Source organism: Pristiophorus japonicus, chromosome 12 (assembly GCF_044704955.1).
Source record: "Pristiophorus japonicus isolate sPriJap1 chromosome 12, sPriJap1.hap1, whole genome shotgun sequence".
Lineage (NCBI taxonomy): Eukaryota > Metazoa > Chordata > Chondrichthyes > Pristiophoridae > Pristiophorus > Pristiophorus japonicus.
The window spans coordinates 71849922-71869689 of NC_091988.1; the positions used below are offsets into that span (position 1 = coordinate 71849922).

At 49.8% G+C, this 19768-nt stretch overlaps 1 protein-coding gene across 1 annotated transcript in view; it reads right to left on the bottom strand.

Annotated features, from left to right (window-relative positions):
- Positions 1-19768, bottom strand: part of LOC139276780 (uncharacterized) — a 158503-nt gene that overhangs the window by 72486 nt on the left and 66249 nt on the right. The window contains exons 9-10 of the mRNA XM_070894784.1: positions 16895-16989; positions 15677-15793 (exon numbers count right to left, since the gene is read on the bottom strand). Coding sequence (XP_070750885.1) covers positions 15677-15793; positions 16895-16989 — 212 coding nt within the window. The remainder of the gene's footprint in view (positions 1-15676; positions 15794-16894; positions 16990-19768) is intronic.

Genomic DNA, 19768 nt, shown 5'->3' on the forward strand with positions numbered 1-19768 from the left:
AATTGAGGAACAGTGGAGGACTTTTAAGGAGCTCTTTCATAATGCGCAACAAAAATATATTCCAGTGAAAAAGAAGGGCGGCAAACAAGAGATAACCAGCCGTGGATAACCAAGGAAATAAAGGAAAGTATCAAATCAAAGACCAATGCGTATAAGGTGGCCAAGGTTAGTGGGAAACTAGAGGATTGGGAAGATTTTAGGCAACAGCAAAGAATTACTAAAAAAGCAATAAAGAAAGGGAAGATAGATTACGAAGGTAAACTTGCGCAAAACATAAAAACAGATAGTAAAAGCTTTTACAGATATATAAAACGGAAAAGAGTGACTAAAGTAAATGTTGGTCCCTTAGAAGATGAAAAGGGGGATTTAATAATGGGAAATGTGGAAATGGCTGAGACCTTAAACAATTATTTTGCTTCCGTCTTCACAGTGGAAGACACAAAAACCATGTCAAAAATTGCTGGGCATAGGAATGTGGGAAGGGAAGACCTTGAGATGATCACTATCACTAGGGAGGTAGTGCTGGACAGACTAATGGGACTGAAGGTAGACAAGTCCCCTGGTCCTGATGAAATGCATCCCAGGGTATTAAAAGAGATGGCGGAAGTTATAGCAGATGCATTTGTTATAATATACCAAAATTCTCTGGACTCTGGGGAGGTGCCAGCGGATTGGAGAGCAGCTAATATAACGCCTCTGTTTAAAAAAGGGGGCAGGCAAAAGGCAGGTAACTATAGGCCGGTTAGTTTAACATCTGTAGTGGGGAAAATGCTTGAAACTATCATTAAGGAAGAAATAGCGGGACATCTGGATAGGAATAGTGCAATCAAGCAGACGCATCATGGATTCATGAAAGGGAAATCATGTTTAACTAACTTACTGGAATTCTTTGAGGATATAATGAGCATGGTGGATAGAGGTGTACTGATGGATGTGATGTATTTAGATTTCCAAAAGGCATTCGATAAGGTGCCACACAAAAGGTTACTGCAGAAGATAAAGGTACGCGGAGTCAGAGGAAATGTATTAGCATGGATAGAGAATTGGCTGGCGAACAGAAAGCAGAGAGTCGGGATAAATGGGTCCTTTTCCGGTTGGAAATCAGTGGTTAGTGGTGTGCCACAGGGATCAGTGCTGGGACCACAACTGTTTACAATATGCATAGATGACCTAGAGGAGGGGACAGAGTGTAGTGCAACAAAATTTGCAGATGACACTAAGATTAGTGGGAAAGCGGGTTGTGTAGAGGACTCAGAGAGGCTGCAAGGAGATTTGGATAGGTTAAGCGAATGGGCTAAGGTTTGGCAGATGAAATACAATGTCGGAAAGTGTGAGGTCATCCACCTTGGGGCAAAAAAACAGTAAAAGGGAATATTATTTGAATGGGGAGAAATTACAACATGCTGTGGTGCAGAGGGACCTGGGGGTCCTTGTGCATGAATCCCAAAAGGTTAGTTTGCAGGTGCAGCAGGTAATCAGGAAGGCAAATGGAATGTTGGCCTTCATTGTGAAAGGGATGGAGTACAAAAGCAGGGAGGTGTTGCTGCAACTGTATAAAGTATTGGTGAGGCCGCACCTGGAGTACTGCGTGCAGTTTTGGTCACCTTACTTAAGGAAGGATATACTAGCTTTGGAAGGGGTACAGAGACGATTCACTAGGCTGATTCCAGAAATGAGGGGGTTACCTTATGATGATAGATTGAGTAGACTGGGTCTTTACTCCTTGGAGTTCAGAAGGATGAGGGGTGATCTTATAGAAACATTTAAAATCATGAAAGGGATAGACAAGATAGAGGCAGAGAGGTTGTTTCCATTGGTGGGGGAGACTAGAACTAGGGGGCACAGCCTCAAAATACGGAGGAGCCAATTTAAAACCGAGTTGAGAAAGATTTTCTTCTCCCAGAGGGTTGTGAATCTGTGGAATTCTCTGCCCAAGGAAGCAGTTGAGGCTGGCTCATTGAATGTTTTCAAGTCAAAGATAGATAGATTTTTAAGCAATAAGGGAATTAAGGGTTACGGGGAGAGGGCGGGTAAGTGGAGCTGAGTCCACGACCAGATCAGCCATGATTTTATTGCATGGCGGAGCAGGCTCTATGGGCTAGATGGCCTACTTCTGTTCCTAATTCTTATATTAACAGAGGAGGCTGAGGGGAGACCTTATTGAGGTGTATAAAATTATGAACGGCCGAGATAAAGTGGATAGGAAGGACCTATTTCCCTTAGCAGAGGGGTTAACAACCAGGGGGCATAGATTTAAAGTAATTGGTTGGAGATTTAGAGGGGAGTTGAGGAGAACTATTTTCACCCAGAGGGTGGTTGGGGTCTGGAGCTCACTGCCTGAAAGAGTGTTAGAGGCAGAAACCCTCATCGCATTTAAAAAGTACTTGGATATGAACTTGAAGTGCCGTAACCTACAACAACAGAGCAACTTGTATTTATATGGCGCTTTTAACGTAGTAAAACATCCCAAGGTATTTCACTGGAACGTTATAAGGCAAAAAATGTGATACCGAACCACATAAGGAGAAATTATGGCAGGTGGCCAAAACCTTGGTCAAAGAGGTAGGTTTTAAGGAGCGTCGTAAAGGAGGAAACAGAGGTGGAGAGGCAGGGAGTTCCAGAGCTTGGGGCCTACCAATGGTTGAGCGATTATAATCAGGGATGCTCAAGAGAGCAGAATTAGAGGAGCGCAGACATCTCGGGGGGGTTGTGGGGCTAGAGGAGATTACAGAGCTAGGGAGGGGCGAGGCCTTAGAAGGATTTGAAAACAAAGATGAGAATTTTGAAATTGCGAGTCAGGACACGGGCAGCCGAGTTTTGAATGACCTCAAATTTACATAGGGTACAAAGTGGGAGAATAATGAAGTCTAGAGGTAACAAAGGCATGGATGAGGGTTTCAGCAGATGAGCTGAGACAGGGGCGGAGACGGGCGAAGTTACAGAGGTGGAATTATGCGGTCTTAGTTATGACAAGGAAATGTGGTCGAAAGCTCATTTCAGGGTCAAATATGACACCAAGGTTGCGAACAGTTTGGTTCAGCCTCAGACAGAAGCTGGGGAGAGGGATGGATTCAGTGGCTAGGGAACGGAGTTTGTGGCGGGGACCGAAAACAATGGCTTCGGTCTTTCCAATATTTAATTGAATTACAAGGTTACTGTAAGGTTACACACTTTTCCAGAGGCACAGAAAGAGACCACGAACTAAAAATTGATTAAATTGATTTAATACAAGCTTTTGGGATTGACTGGACAAAGGGAGAAAAAGGGCGCCAGCCTGGGGCAGTTAAGGACAATCTCTGCGGTTGAGAACCAGACTGCTTCATGGGATTGATACATTTGGTATGAACCAACCGAAGAACTCCTGAACGGATTAGCCAGAGGGGGAAAAACAATTCTCTCTGGAGACTCCAAGTCTGCAAGGAACCAGAACAACAAAGGGACCCCACAAGATGTACATTTTTGGAGAACGGGCTCTTAAGATGAGGAGTTATCTTTGGCCCTGTATGTGTGCGAATTGGAGACATCCAGATTCATCATCACAGTCAGTCAAACGAATCATCACAAACAACGTATTGATCCAAACACATTATTGGAAACCGAAGCTTAGCGGGCATTATTCATCAAATAGATATAAGTATACGAGCTAGAAGCAGCTCAGAAGCGAAGGGAAGTACAGAGGCGAAGTATGGAAGCAAACGGAAAGCAACAGAACTGAAGAGAACGACCAGAAGAGAGAACAACCGGTCACGGAACCAACGACCACAAACCTACAATCTACGATTACAACTACGAACTGGACGGGTGATTGTATGTCTTGAGTCAATTCTCCCAGAAGTCTAGTTCTGTAGTTTTTAGTTAGTTTTGCTGGGTTAATCCTAAACTTTGCGTCACGTGTAGTCCCTTTTCCTGTAATTCCCAAGGTCTATGAATCAAGGTAGAGTGTAAAACAAACACCCTACACTACGGACCAAGAGCTGGAAAGTGGGATTAGGCAGGATAGCACTTTTTCGGCCGGCGCGGACACCATGGGCCGTATGGCCTCTTTCCGTGCCGTAAATGCCTACGATTCTACGATTCAGAAGCAAAGTCCAAGCCCACAACTTTCTGACCCCTGTAGGGGAGGACGAAAACCCCCTCATTTTACCCAGAAGGAAAAGAGCTGTGGGATCGGTCTGTGCTGTGAATTGAAACCGAGACGGTTTGACCTTGGCAGAGCAGTGATTGGACAGGGGAGGACACCCGAGGGCCAATGGTGGGACAGAGTCAGCCCGAAGCATGGGGCTTTCAAGCCAATGGGAGAGCACTTGCTCGAAAACTGTGGGACTGACTCAGCCATTATCGGGCTATTGTCTTCCCCATGTTTACACTATGGAGGGAAATTATGCAGACCTTCAGAAAACTAGGGAACCCAAAACAAACCAAGGGCCTACACAATGGCTACAGGAGGCCAACGCAATCAACACCTACTCAAACCTTGAGTAGGTTAACATCAGTGGAAAAAACATGCAATAATCTAAAACTGCTGCATTTTTCAAAATCACAAAGCCCACCAATGGGAAGGATCGATTTCAGCAGGAGAGGCGGACTGGATAATCTGGCTATAAAAAGGGGTTTCTGACGTAGTGTGTGTGGTTCCCTGCTCTCGTGATCCAACAACCAGCAAGCCTAGCGACACTGAAGGAAAACCAGTGTCCGAAGACACCGAAGATAGAACAAACAAACCACCAAACTGCAGAAGGCACAGTAGTGAGTATAACTTCTGGTCCCCAGAACTCCCAACTCAGTTAGGCCAGGAAAGGTGGGAGGTTGGGCATTGTACTGCTAAACTTGTGTAAAGATTTTCGTTGTGTCCGTTTAGTGGGATTTAGGGGGATTATTTTGTTGGTGTATTGCTGTTTGATGAGATACACCTTGTCAAATAAATTGGAAGCCTAAGTTCCTCTTGGAATCACCTTGTCTCAGTTCTAATTGTACTACATCTCCTGATCATGAGTCTTATGTCAGAACAGTGTAAGGGAAGCTAGGAGCATCTCGAAAACACTCAACTGTGTGTCACAGACTAGGGAAGAAGGGGTTAGGAGTGTTTGACACTCACAAGTGTCTCACAGGCTAGGCATAAGCCGTGGGGACGCACGAGTCTCAAAACCCCCTTCATAAGCTGTGGACACAGTCTCTCCAGGGGTGCTCTTGCAGCACTCAGGGTACCTCACAGGCCAGGCATAAGCTGTGAGGGCAGAAGCCCAGAGAGAGACACCCAAGGCACAACAGCACTCCCCGAGAACCCCTTATAGAACATGGTGACCGCGGCAGGACATAAGCAAACAGGAGATGTTAATATAACAGATGAGGTGATCAGAGAGGAAACTAAAATGGAGGAGAGAATTTCCTCATACATTTTTGGCAAGGTGAACCTCACCAAACCTTGGGTGCAAGCCCTCACACGGGCAGAGCGCCCAGTGGATGCTGCTGCCCAGTGGACAGCAGGGAAGGACCATAACCGCAGGGTGGAAAAGGCCATCTGGCTTATCTGCTTCACCCGCCAAGTCCGAAAGCTTGACCAGTGGATGAAGGACTTGGAACAGAGTCTTCAGAAATCAGAGGAGCTCTCTGCTATCTGGGCTGTGGTTGGGGACACCCTGCTGGCCGAATTAGCTGAGGAGCAGCAAGGGAAGAGACAGTTGGAGAAGACCTTCCGAAATAGCCGGGACTATCTTCAGTGTCAGGTCACTGAGGCCAAGGGTAGAGAGCGGTCCCTTCGGGAACAGAACTCTCGGTACACCCAGAAAATTTGGGAACTAGAGAATAAATTAAAAGACGTACAAACAGCCAATAAAGTGGCCAGTAGCAGTGAGTTTGCAGATCACGGTCCCTGCCAGGAGAGGATTAAAACTCTCACCCACGCTCTATCCCAGGCAAAGGGGAATGGTTCCCTCTGATAGGACCTGGAGGGTCCACAGGGGACAAAGGAGAGTATTGGGGGGTAGAGGAGAATCCAAAAGCAAGAGACGCCCGACCACCTCCTGAGGCACCGGTGGTTTGTCCAGTGGGGTACCAGGAGGAGCGGGGCGCGCAGGTAGTAGCATACCCAGGGCTGGGGGCAGGACCAATGTGTCCCGCTCGGCAGCAGGGATGTGCGGCTCCCGCCGAGGGTCAGTTAAGGGCTGGATCAGGTGACCAGGCACTGTCTGCTGCACCGGGTATGGTGGGACAGCCGGAGGTAGAGGGACCAGCGCAGAAAGATCCTGAACCAGGGCGGATGTGCCCGGTCAGGCAGTGCAAATACGGTCCTCCACAGGCAGGTGGCTAAGGTCAGGGAGCGTTGGAGAGCGACTTTATTATTCCCCATGGAGTTCAATCACTCAGGGCCATGGTGGCCCATTTGGCCAAACTCACTCGCAGCCGAGACCCGTCTATCCACTTCATGGAGGTGATGCAGGCAGGGGAAATTAATGGGTGCGACGAGGAAGAGACAGCCAAGCTGCTGCTCTTATCTCTGGACAGCAAATTGTACCAGGCCCTACTGGCAGAATGCCGGAGGGGGCAGCGCACATTTACTGAGGTCCAGAGGGCCGTCCTTGAGGCTGTGGGCTTCGATGACGGCAGTCCTTTCGAACGGGTCGAAAGGACAAGGCAGCTCGCAGGGGAAACCCCGCAGGCGTTTGCGGACAGGCTGTGGGTGGTATACCACGCAGCCTGTGGGGAGCTCCTCGACCGGCGAATCTTTCCGCGGTACAGACTGGCCACTGGCTGAGGATGCTGGTGGCAAACTGCTTGCCCCAGCTCAAGGCCAGGGCAGAACTGTGGTTCGATTCCCGGGACCCCAACCTCACCGAGGAAGCAGTGGTCAGGCAACTGGCACTGGTCCAACAGAATGGAGGAGGGGAGGAGGAGAAAACCTCCAAAGGTCGGGTAAATGAAGTAAAACCCAACTCGATTCCCAAAAGGGAATGGCACCAGGAGGGTGGCCGCTCGTCTGATAAGGAGGGAGTGTGCTACGGGTGCGGGAAAGCTGGGCATTTTAAAAGGGATTGCAGGAGCCCAGTAAAGAGATATGGGGGGAGAAGTCCTTCAGGAGCCACCCAGAGTGGGGGAAGTGGAGCGAGCTCCTCACCATCCCTTGACGAGATAGTAGCTGCAGTGAGGACACCACTGGAGGGGACTGGGAAGGTAGCCACGGCAACAGGCAGGGAAGCACCAGCAACCCTGCCAGTACAGAGGCTGTGACTAGCCCAGACCCAGCCTGCATACCTGTGCCCACTAGAATACGACCCCTGGGGACGACCCTGGGTCAAGATGGAGGTTGAGGGTGTATTGGGTACTTACCTTTTGGACACTGGTGTTTCCAGCACGATAGTCCATTCGGAGGACCCCGCAACCTCACCTCTATCAAACGGGGTGCCGTATCAACTAGTTGGGTTCACAGGAAATGAGAAGGTTGGGTTTTTCTCAGTCCCGCTCGCAGTTCGTTTAGGAGCACTCCAAACACAATGGAAGTACATCCTGATGAACTGGGAGCAGGTGGGAAAAGGGATCTTGGGGGCTGATTTCATCATCGCTCGCCAGATCCTAGTAGACTTGAGGAATCACTGTCTATGGGGCACAGTGGGCATGGGAGCAGAGGGAGAAGTCATGGTTATTGATAAGAAACAGGGAAAAGGGACTCTGTGTACAATGAAGCCAAAAGGGGGTTACGACCTGGAGGTTCTGGTCGGTAACATCCCGGCCGAGTACCGGGCCTATGTGCAAGCAAATCTTGCAGCATTTACCACCCATAGACACGATTGTGAGAGAGTCACAGGAGTGGAGGTTAGAATAGATGGGGATCCCATATCCCGCCCGCAAAACCAGTATGGCTTTCCCAGAGAGACAGAAGCAGACTTGGAGACAGTTTTAACCTCGCTTGTCGAGCAGGGGGTTTTGAGACCCATAGCCACCCATGTCGACTCCCCGCTTTGGCCGGTTAGGAAACCGGACAATTCTTGGAGGGCTACGGTGGATTATAGGGTGCTCAATAAAAACATCCCAGCTTGTGCCCCCACAGTAGCGGCGGTTGCGGATCTAATAGGAAAAATCCCTGCATCCGCAACCACGTTCACAGTGTTGGACATATCCCTGGTCTATCCCTGGGTTCTGGTCTATCCCTGTATGGAGGGAAGACCAGTACAAGTTTGCCTTCACCTTCCGGGAACAGCAGTATACATGGAGCTGCCTCCCACAGGGCTTTCATAATAGTCCCAGCATCTTTCACCAATGCATGGCGAACTGCTTAAAAGGCTTCAGCCAACCACACCAGCTGGTCCAGTATGTGGACGACCTGTTGTTGTTCACAGACAGCAGTGAGGAACACGGTCCACTGCTGGCCGAACTGTTGGTCTTACTTAAAATTAACCCCAAGAAAGCCCAGATAGGTCTAGGAGAGGTAAAATTCCTGGGCCTGACGATAAGGTCAGGAGAAAGGGCCATTGATGAGGCTAGAAGAAAGGCAGTGCAGGAACTCCCTGTCCCTAGGGATGTGTCGGGGGTAAGGTTTTTCCTGGGAATCACTGGCTACTGTAGGGACTTCATCGAGGACTATGCAGCCACTGCCGCCCCTCTGCTCAGACTCCTACATAAGGGGGTCGAGTGGGAATGGGACGAGGGCTGTGAGGCAGCATTTGTCCGTCTTAAGAGAGACCTGCAGGTAGCACCAGCCCTCGGGGCAATTGATGGGGGGGGGGGGGGGGAATTCTTCCTGGAGGTGGCAGCCAGTGGCGACAGCTTAAGTGCAGTGTTGCTCCAGGAGCGAAACGGTCAGCTGAGACCAGTGGTGTACTCCTCCAGGGTCCTCACAGAGATAGAAAAGGGATACTCCAATTGTGAGAGGCACTTGCTTGCCACCCACTGGGCAGTAAAGAGAGCTCAGATCTTTACCGGAATATCCCCCATTACACTCCTCACCCATCATACCCTGACGCAGATACTGTTGGACGGGAGGATTAAGGACGGGACAGTGAGGAGTGCTAGAATCACTCGCTGGACCCTCCTCCTCTCCCAAATGACTTTAAAGGTCAAGGGCCTCTGCGAGCCCAGGCTGGCAGCAAATTTAATCTATCCAGGGCAGTCGCATAGATGCTCTGTGGAGGGAGTATGGGACATTAACTTTGGATTTCGGGCAGGGATACACCCCACAGGCCGCGAGATCTACGTTGATGGCTCCAGTTCAGTGTCCGCGGATACAAGACTCACGGGCTGCGGAGTTTGGGATCCCAAGGCAGGGATTGCCTTGGCTCTTAAACTCCCATGCACCCTCTGCGCCCAGCAGACGGAACTCTCGGCGGTGATGTATGTGGTCACACACCCGAGGAATTCCCTACCCCATACACGATTTGCTCGGACAGCATGTTCACTTGCAATTCGTGTACAGAGTATCTGACGATTTGGTCACGCCGGGGGTACACCTCTGCGGCTGGGAAGCCCCTTGTGACCAAACCCCTGCTAGAAAGGATCGTGGCTGCAGTGGGAGAAACCGGGGATGTATATATCCATAAGGCAAAGGCCCACTCCAAAACTGAGCCACGGGGGGAAGGTAACCAGCAGGCAGACCTGCTGGCAAGGGAAGGTGCTTGTACAGGTCGCCCATGGGACCCATATGAGGCAGGCAGGATAGCAGCAGCAAGAAGCAAGCCAGGGACACAAGGGAGCGTAGGAGCGGCTGCGGCCCCGGACCTTAAAGTAGTCCAGATGCAGGATCCGGTCCTGAAGGCTGCCTTGGCTGCTATCAAAAAGGGGGAAAAGGCGGAGGGCCCATACAGTGCTGCAGATATTGCTGTGCGGGAAGGCATGTTGTTTAAAGGGGACAAATGGGTAGTGCCACCACAACACCGGAGGGAATTCCTTCAGCTGGCCCATGAGGGTCCAGGTGCGGGACACCCCGGGCCGGAATCTACCTGGCAACGGGTAGAAAAGGCAGGGTGTTGTCAGGCCTCCGGGAAGACGTCTGCGACTTCTGTGCGGGCTGTCTGGTTTGCGCTGCAAACAACCCAGACCCTCAGAAAAGGAAGGTGTCTATGGGACACGTCAGGCGGGTAGAGGGACCGTGGCAGTCGATCCAGATCGACTACATCGGACCCCTACCAGCCGCCCAGGGAGGTTATAAATACTGCCTCGTCCTGGTGGATGTGTTTTCCAAGTGGGTGGAAGCCTTCCCTTGCCGAACAGCTACCGCGGTAGGGACTGCAAAAATCCTGGTGAGGGAGGTGTTCTCTCGGTGGGGTCTACCTCAAATCGTGGAGTCCGACCGGGGAAGCCACTTCATCAGCCAGGTGATGCAGGCCACCTTAAAGGGGATAAGAGCCAAATGGCATGTCGCCTACAACCCTCAATCCTCAGGCCCCGTAGAACGCCTGAACCGGACCCTAAAGGAAAGGCTGCGCAAGGAGACGGGAGACTCACCGAACAAGTGGGTGGAGGTCTTACCATTGGTCCTCATGGGAATCCGGGCCAGTCAGTCAAAGAGCACAGGGTACTCACCCCATGAGCTGATGACTGGCCGGATCATGAGAACCCCATGTGTTGGCGCCGGTTCTCACCGAAGGGCAGCTTCGAGAGGTGAACCGGGACCGCTTCGTCAGGAATCTGTTTGAACAGATTCACTGGCAGGCGGCCAACAACATGGGTAAACAGCACTGTGCCAATCGGCTGCTGCTGGAACCCCGCAGTCACCATGATTGGGAGGTGGGCGACCAGGTGATGGTGAGAAGCTTCGCCCGGGTCGGGGTATTTGAACCACTGTATATGGGACCATACAGCATAGTCGACAAGGCTAGCCCTATGGTCTATGCGGTTCGACTGCCTCGCCGGGTGAAGTGGTATCACATTAATCAGTGTAAATTGTTTGACCCCAAAAGAGGTAAAAAACAGAGGGGACGAGCAAGGGAAGGGAATCAGACACTGGGGGAAGAACAGGCCCCGGTGGATTTGGAGGCTCCGGAGGAGGCAGCGGGCCCCGAAGCTCTACAGCCAGGGCTGGTTCACTGCTCCTGTAAGGCTATCCCACCACTGGGTAGAGGTTCCCAGCCCACTAACAGAAGTAGCGAGAAAGGCTCTACCATTAGCAAGCTCCAAGGGGAAGCTGAACCTCTAATGGTGGATCAGCTGGGGCTAGCCCAAGATGTGGAGGAGATAGCATTGCAGCCCATAACGTGGGACTCTGCACCGACAGTAAGGAGGAGAGACAGAGTGCCACAGCCCAGGGCGCCGTGGTCCCCTGTTTACTTAGCTCCCCGCCCCAGACCGAGAAGGCGAAAGACAACAGGGAGGGTGCTCTGTTGCGCTAGCAAGGGTCTCCCACCGATTATCCGGGGCTCAGGAAGGTCTTGGAGGGCAGCACAAGACTCATTAAGGGGGACTATACGAGCCCCTCAGCGGAGGGCGTCCTGGTCCCCAGGGTACGGTCAGCCGAGTGGTCGACGACGCCTGTACAGTGACAGGATGTAGCCTGGCCACCCGGGGACGGGTGGCGGTGTATATATTTTCCCTTCCTGTTTTGTTACTTTGTGTTGTGTGCAGATGTGTTTAGGTAAGGCAGTGACGGTTGGGTACAGCATTTTTGTGTTTGGAACATGTTACGCGGGCCGAGCCTGGAGAGGTCTCTCAAGGCAAGGCCATGTTCTTCTTGCCTTTCAGATGTCAACACCTCCCTACTGGACGTTAGTGATGCTGGTATTGCTAAGGATCTGCACCGGGCACCGAGGGGACACCGAGGACTCCCTAGTTTTCGGATGCTCCGGGGGCAGAGTGCTGACAGTGACCACAGGAGAAGGGACTCCGGCGGCGGATGGCCGGGTCACCTACTCCCATGAGGGGAAATGGCCTGGGTGGTTGGGATCGAGCTCCACTAAGTACTCCAACCATAAGGACTTTACCTACGGAGAGGCCTCCATCCCCTTCCCGGAGATCACTGTGGCCACTTTCAGAGTAAGAGTGACAGAAGGCAGGAAGGTATGCCTAACTTGCCAAGGGGACATACCTCTGGGATGGTGGTGGTGGCTCAGAAAGCTCAAGAGGGACGTGGGAGACCGACACTCAGACTGGGAACATCTGGATAATGATACCTACCGAACCATCATGGGGTCATCCGGCAGGGTAACGGTGTGCTGGGAGAAATGGTGGGCGTACGACCAAGGAATTTATTTGTGTATGTGGGGATCCACTCGCGTGTGTTCAGAGGGGGTCTCCATTGCTTTCTATAGGTGGTGGCAGAATGTCGGGGATGGGGTGGTATGGGATCGCAGCGGGGAGGCGTGTGTGATCCCCAATCCCCGGGTACCAGTAAACGCCACCAAACTTGTAGTTCGGGAAAGAAAATCCCCACCCACGGCCAAGCCCACCGTCCCACACGGGTGCCCGACAACAACCAGGGGGCCGGGGAATGGTTTAGTGTTGGTCCCTACCGAGAAACTACTTTATCAGGGGGTACACTACGCGGTGGCATCAGTGGTGCTAAATCTGAGAGAAGTCCGCCTACCTACGTGGTGTCCCCGAGCTGTTATACCAGGCTCTGCTGCGGGAGATGTTCCGGAAGTTCTATGAACTGGACTTCGGGAATGTCAAAGTGACAGACTTGTATAAACAGTGGGATAGGGCCGAACCGGGCAGGCAGAGGCGTGGCACTTTAAATGACATTTTCACGGGGTTTAACACCAGGGCGTCCGCCATAAACAGTTTGGATAACATGCAGCTGGCCCTCCAGATAAATGGGCTAAAGAATCAGCTGCGCAAAATCCTGGGGGACGAGAATACCGTAGTGGGATCCGCGTTCCACGAAGAGGTGGCAATAACAGTTCACTTAAAGGAGATTATCTCTCAATGGGAGGCACAGGCCAGGGCTGTAAACACCTTGATTCGGGAGGATAGAAACGCCTCCGATCAAGCCGTCCAAAATGAGTTGTGCGTGCTCTATGGGGCCTGGTTGCTGGGAGAGGGACGGAGTAACCTCGAGGATCTGAGACAGGGACAGGTCCCCTCCTGGATCAGCAACCAGCACTTAGTAGCACTGCACCCTTATGATAATGTTTTGAGTCCTTGCCAACTTCGTGTAGCGTCGGAAGCCTACCCCGGTGGACTGTGGAAAGTCAAACCATACCATCATGGGTGTGTTGGTCAGGATGCCCGTGATGGGGGCGTCCCCATGACCAGCACCCCTATACCGAGTGGAGAATGTGGGAGTCATTCGTGGAGGGATGCATGTTCGATTCCAAGAAGTCCCACCTTATGTCACAATGTGGGAGCACACTGTGACAGGTACAGACCTCTCGGGTTGTCAGAGTAGGCAGAGCCCATCAATTGCACAATGGAGGTAGTGGCCCCTAACCACATGCCTCCACAGGTAGCATATGTAGGCGGTGGGACATATTGTCTCACCACAAGTGCCCAACGGTATGAACACGGACCGGGAAGGTGGTGTCCAATACCGTACAGCAGCTTTTGCTTTAAACCCAGGGCAGAGGTTCAAGTGGCACACACCAGAATCACACCCATCCCTGAACCTTCCACGATTCACCTCACGGTACAATACAACCTCAGCCACCTACAACAATATGTCGCCCATTTTGGTATCCCATTGCCCCACTACCTGAGAAACTTACAGCCCTCCTCCAGGCAGTGGATTTGTCTCAAAAACATTTTTACACCATGGAGCAGAAAACTCAAATTCTAGCAGGGGAGATTACCCAGATTAAACCCCCAGCATGGTGGGATTTGGGGATACGGGCAGACATACCTGCATGGATCCGGGTGGGATCGCATGCCTTAGTAATTGGCCAACTCCTGATTGTAGCATATCTGCTAGTTACAAGCTGTAAGCTCAGGAGAAAAAGAAAAAGAAAGCAGTTCCTCAGGCTACTGCACAGACAGGAGAGCCATTGCTAAACACTCAAGGCTTGTAAACAAAGCTTGACCGCGACACTTAGGCGGTTTTGTTATTCCCAGGGATGACTGCGTTTTCATACATGGCCCCTGGGGAGTTTGCAGGGCAGGTTTCTTTGTTTTATGGCTAAGACTGAAATGAGACTCAATGTACAATTACTGCTGTAACCTTAAGTACATATATGTATATTGCTGTCGTATATTGTAACCTGTTGGATTCTGTGTTTTGTACCACATTAAAAGGAATTGCGATATATATCGACGGGATCAGTTTAGAGTTAAACTGGGGAAAGTTGGGCAATTTGGGAGACCTAGGGTTTTCTCACCACCCTGAACTTTGACACACTCGAGTGGTGTCTGACTGTGTCAGATGGGAGATTATGTAGGGGAGGACAAAAACCCCCTCATTTTACCCAGAAGTAAAAGAGCTGTGGGATCTGTCTGTGCTGCAATGTGAATTGAAACTGAGACGGTTTGACCTTGGCAGAGCAGTGATTGGACGGGGGGAGGACACCGGAGGGCCAATGGTGGGACAGAGTCAGCCCAAAGCATGGGGCTTTCAAGCCAATGGGAGAGCACTTGCTCGAAAACTGTGGGACTGACTCATCGCCATTAGCGGGCTATTGTCTTCCCCATGTTTACACTATGGAGGGAAATTATGCAGACCTTCAGAAAACTAGGGAACCCAAAACAAACCAAGGGCCTACACAATGGCTACAGGAGGCCAACCCAATCAACCCCTACTCAAACCTTGAGTCGGTTAGAAAAACTGAATTGGAGGAAAATTATGCAGACCTTCAGAAAACTAGGGAACCCAAAACAACCCAAAGGCCTACATAATGGCTACAGGAGGCCAACGCAATCAACACCTACTCAAACCTTGAGTAGGTTAACATCAGTGGAAAAAGACCGCAATAATCTAGAACTGCTGCATTTTTCAAAATCACAAAGCCCACCAATGGGACGGATCGATTTCAGCACGAGAGGCGAACTGGATAATCTGGCTATAAAAAGGGGTTCCTGACGCATTGTGTTTGCTGCCCTGCTCTCGTGATCCAACAACCAGCAAGCCTCTCAACACTGAAGGAAAACCAGTGTCCGAAGACACCAAAGATAGAAGAAACAAACCACCAGACTGCAGAAGGCACATTCGTGTGTATAATCTCTGGTCCCCGGAACTCCCAACTCAGTTAGGCCAGGAAAGGTGGGAGGTTGGGCATTGTACTGCTAAACTTGTGTAAAGATTTTTGTTGTATCCGTTTAGTGGGATTTAGGGGGATTGTTTTGTTGGTGTATTGCTGTTCCAAATAAATTGGAAGCCTAAGTTCCTCTTGGAATCACCTTGTCTCAGTTCTATTGTATTACATCTCCTGATCGTGAGTCTTATGTCAGAACAGTGTAAGGGAAGCTAGGAGCACCTCGAAAATGCTCAACTGTGTGTCACAGGCTAGGGAGGAAGAGGTTAGGAGTGTTTGACACTCACGGTGCCTCACAGGCTAGGCATAAGATGTGGGGACGCATGAGTCTCAAAACCCCCTTCATAAGCTGTGGACACAGTCTCTCCAGGGGTGCTCTTGCAGCACTCAGGGTACCTCACAGGCCAGGCATAAGCTGTGAGGACAGAAGCCCAGCGAGAGGGCAGAAGCCCAGAAGCCCAAGGCACAACAGCAGTCCCCGAGAACCCCTTACACCCCGAGGGGCAGGAGGATGGCAATGGAGCCTAGCTGATGTCCGAGGCCCCAGGAACCCGCGGTTGACAACTCCCACTCACAGATCTCACAGCTTCCGTTTCCCCCGCATCCCAGTCTTCTCCTTCACTGTGGTAGCTTAATGAGATTGGTTCGTCTTCCTTTAACTTCGCCAGCACCTCCAAATACTTGAAAGGAACCTGCAAAGACAAAGTCCGCCCGCAGTTCAGCAAAATAACCGACCACCCGGCACATCAAAGCTTCGCGTTCCGGCCACTTGGGGGGGATGGACACATTCCCTAGAGTTTAGAAGAACGAGAGGTTATCTCACTGAAAGGGGATTGACAGGGTAGGTGCAGCGAGGAAGTTTGCCCTGGCTGGACGGTCTAGAACCAGGGGTCACAGTGTCAGAATAAGGGCTCGGCCATTTAGGACTGAGATGAGGAGAAGTTTATTCACTCAGAGAGTTGTGAATCTTTGCCATTCTCTATTTTCACTGAATATATTTAGGGCGGAGATAGACAGATTTTTGAAAGATAAGGGAATCAAGGGTTATGGGGAGCGGGCAGGGAAGTGGAGTTGAGGCCAAGATCAGGTCAGCCATGGTCTTATTGAATGGCAGAGTAGGCTCGAGGGACCAGATGGCCGACTCATGGCTGATTATCACCCGTTAACCCGGGGTACTCAGTACAATGCTACGCACCTAACAAAATTCTGCAGTCTGGGTGGGGAGGGGAGGAAGATTATTTACATGTGATTCACGATGAGAAATATTAGTGCTGGAGAATGGAATACTTTACCAATTTCTCAAGCATAGGTTAGATACAGAGTAAAGCTCCCTCTACACTGTCCCATCAAACACTCCCAGGGCAGGTACAGCACGGGTTAGATACACAGTAACGCTCCCTCTACATTGTCCCATCAAACACTCCCAGGGCAAGTACAGCTCAGCAACTGGTATCAGTAAAACTGACCATGAAGCCATCGGATTGTCGTAAAAACCCAACTGGTTCACTGATGTCCCTTTAGGGAAGGAAACCTGCCGTCCTTACCCAGATTGGGCCTATAGGTGACTCCAGTCCCACACTAATGTGGTTGATTCTTAACTACCGTCTGAACTGGGCCTAGCAACACATCCAGTTAGAAGGCTCACCACCACCTAACTAGGGTTTAGGCAATAAATGCCGGCCTGGTCAGCGACGCCATATCCCGAGAATGAGTGAATGGATAAAGAAAAATCAGAAGTGTATTAAATGTCTCCTTTTGTGGAAAAAAAAATATACGGTGACCTTCCAACCTACCAAATAAGAATCCATGTCCAAAGCAGCCTCAGTCTCGATTTGTGCTTGGTCCTTCAATTCGTATTTAATGGCCGGATCCTCATAAATATATGACTCTAAAGGCGGAAAGACAGAATAGCTGGGTGAACATTGCAATCGCTTGGAACAACCCAGCTCCCCAGTGGGGTTTTATCTGAATTCTGGGGCAGTGGCTACATTGTGGATCTCTCGCTGGATCCATCCATGTGGAACTCTTCACCTCCCTCGCTCTTTCCTGCCTCCCAGAATCTTATTCAAAAAACTAGATTGATCCCTAGGATGAGAGGGTTGTCCTATGCGGAAAGATTGAGTAGATTGAGCCTATACTCTCTGGAGTTTAGAAGAATGAGAGGTGATCTCATTGAGACATAAAAGATTCTGAGGGGGATTTGTAATATTGAGCTCCACCTAGTGGACAACTGTGATAATGCAATTCCTGATGGATAACAATAAAGTGTCATGTGACTGGTCACATGATGACAAGTTCCTGTAGAGCCATCTAGTGTGTGAGTGTGTTTGTGATGTTGTAAAGAATATCACATTGGCAATAAAAATAGAATAATCCAATTCCCGAGTTCAAATTTTTGTTGGTGGATGTTGTAGCCAATAAACAGAGAGAATTTGAGAGGTTCTTTGTTTTGCAGCACAGCTAAAAATCCCAGGTAAATTACAAGCACACTTGGCTGAACTGAAAAGTCCAGATGGCTGCGCCTATGGGAATAATAGGGCGCCTGGGTGAGTTGCATCGTGACCGAGAGACTTTCGGAGCGTATGTGGAGTGACTAGAAATGTTTTTCCCTGTGAATAGTATTGTCGAAGTCCCTGATAATGAAAACTGTAACCAGGTGGATTTGGAAAGAAAACGACCTATTTTTCTTGACTGAAGCAGGCTCTGAGGTGTATGAAACAGTGAAAAATGTGCTTGTCCCCATCAAGCCAAAGGATACGCCACTGATGGAGATTCAGCACTACAGTCCTGAGCCCCTGGAAATTGCAAAATGTTATCATTTTGTAACAGGAGATCAGTTGAACGATGAGGGTGTCAGTGAGTACATTGTAGCTTTAAAAAGCTATCCACTTATTCTCATTTCGGAAACTTTCAGGACCGAGCATTGCGTGACCGCTTTGTTAGTGGGATGAAAAATGAAGCAATCAGAAGAAAGTTATTGACAACTCCTAACTTGACTTTTAACTTAGCTTGTCAGACTGCTATATCGATGGATACTCCCAAGAATCGCCTGCAGGTTAAAAGTAAAAAGCAGTTGGGTCCCAAGGCCTCAGTAACTGGCCAAGGTAACAGAGCATTGAAGTCACGCTATCAGTGTCTGGGACAACACATTGCTCAAAGCTGTCCATATATAAAGGCAGAATGTTTCTGCTGCAAGAAAACTGGGCATCTAGCGAAGGCATGCCGACTGAAGAGTAAACCAACTTTCAATGCTGGAAGTAGAAATCACCAGACACTACATAGCATTGAAGAGAAGCAACAGGATAAAGAAGTTCTGGAGATACACGTCATCAGGAGCACGAGGGTATCTAACAGCAATTCACAAAGTATCATCATCCAAATAGACGTTGTAGGAACCAGGATACCCAGGGAAATCGACACGGGTGCATCCGTGAGCATAGTACAGGAATCACTGTATCTCAACAAGCTGAGTGATTTTCCGATGGAGAAATCGAAGATAGAGCTGCAAGGCTACTCAGGAGAGTTGTAGGACTATCCAATTAGTCCCACTCTTCCACTCTTTCCCCATCGCCCTGCAAATGAGTCCTCTTCAAGTACGTGTCCAATTGCCCTTTGAAAGTTCCCGTGGAATCGGATTCCACCACCCTTTCAGGGAGTGTGATCCAAGACCTAACAACTCTCTGTGTGAAATTATTTCTCCTCATTTCTCTCTCTGACACTGAGGAACGTGACATCTTCCCCTAAGGACTCTGCTGTGCCACTTATAAGAACATAAAAAACAGGAGCAGGAATCGGCCATTCGGCCCCTCGAGCCTGTTCCGCCATTCAATGAGATCATGGCTGATCTGATCTTGGCCTCAGCTCCACTTCCCCACCCACTCCCCATAACCCTTGACTCCCCTATCATTCAAAAATCTGTCTACCTCCACCTTCAATATATTCTATGATCCAGCTTCCACAGCCATCAGGCGAAGTGGTGTTGTGGAAGAAAAGAGCACCACAGCCTGCCTGCAACAAGACCACAAAATGGCTGCAGCACCACAAGAACGTGGAAGAAAAGAGCACCACAAAATGGCTGCAGCACACTAAGCAGTAGACCTGCATTCAAAATGCGAGTCAACATAGAGGAGCATGTGACATCGAGCTACCAATCGGATTTGAAAGCTCCCTTAAAGGAGACCGGTAACCAAAAAAATTTAAAGGGGAAGTTCCAACTATTTGCGTACACGGACTTTAAAGCTAAAGATGCAATTAAAGGGTGCAAGTATGAAAATGTATGCAATGTAACCATGAATTATGATGCTGGTTTAACTAATGTGACTAATGAGATGAATGCAGGTGTCAGTAAGGTTAAGAACAAGTTTATTATGCTTAACAATAATGATAGAGATTGTGAAATGCCTAATGTAACCATGTCTGTTGAAACCAGGACACCCAAAAGTGATGCAAGTGCTAGAATGTATAATGCAGGCTCGACTATGTGTGATCAGAGCCAAGGTGTCATGTATACCGGTAGGACACTGCCAAAGGACATTGGGTCCTACAGGGACCATGCTGATGCCAATGGAATCACCCTATGGGAGACCCCCAGGTCCAGCAGGCTACCTGACCATGTAGCCTGGACCTTTGGAACAAATGTGATGCCCCTTGCAGGACACACACACAGG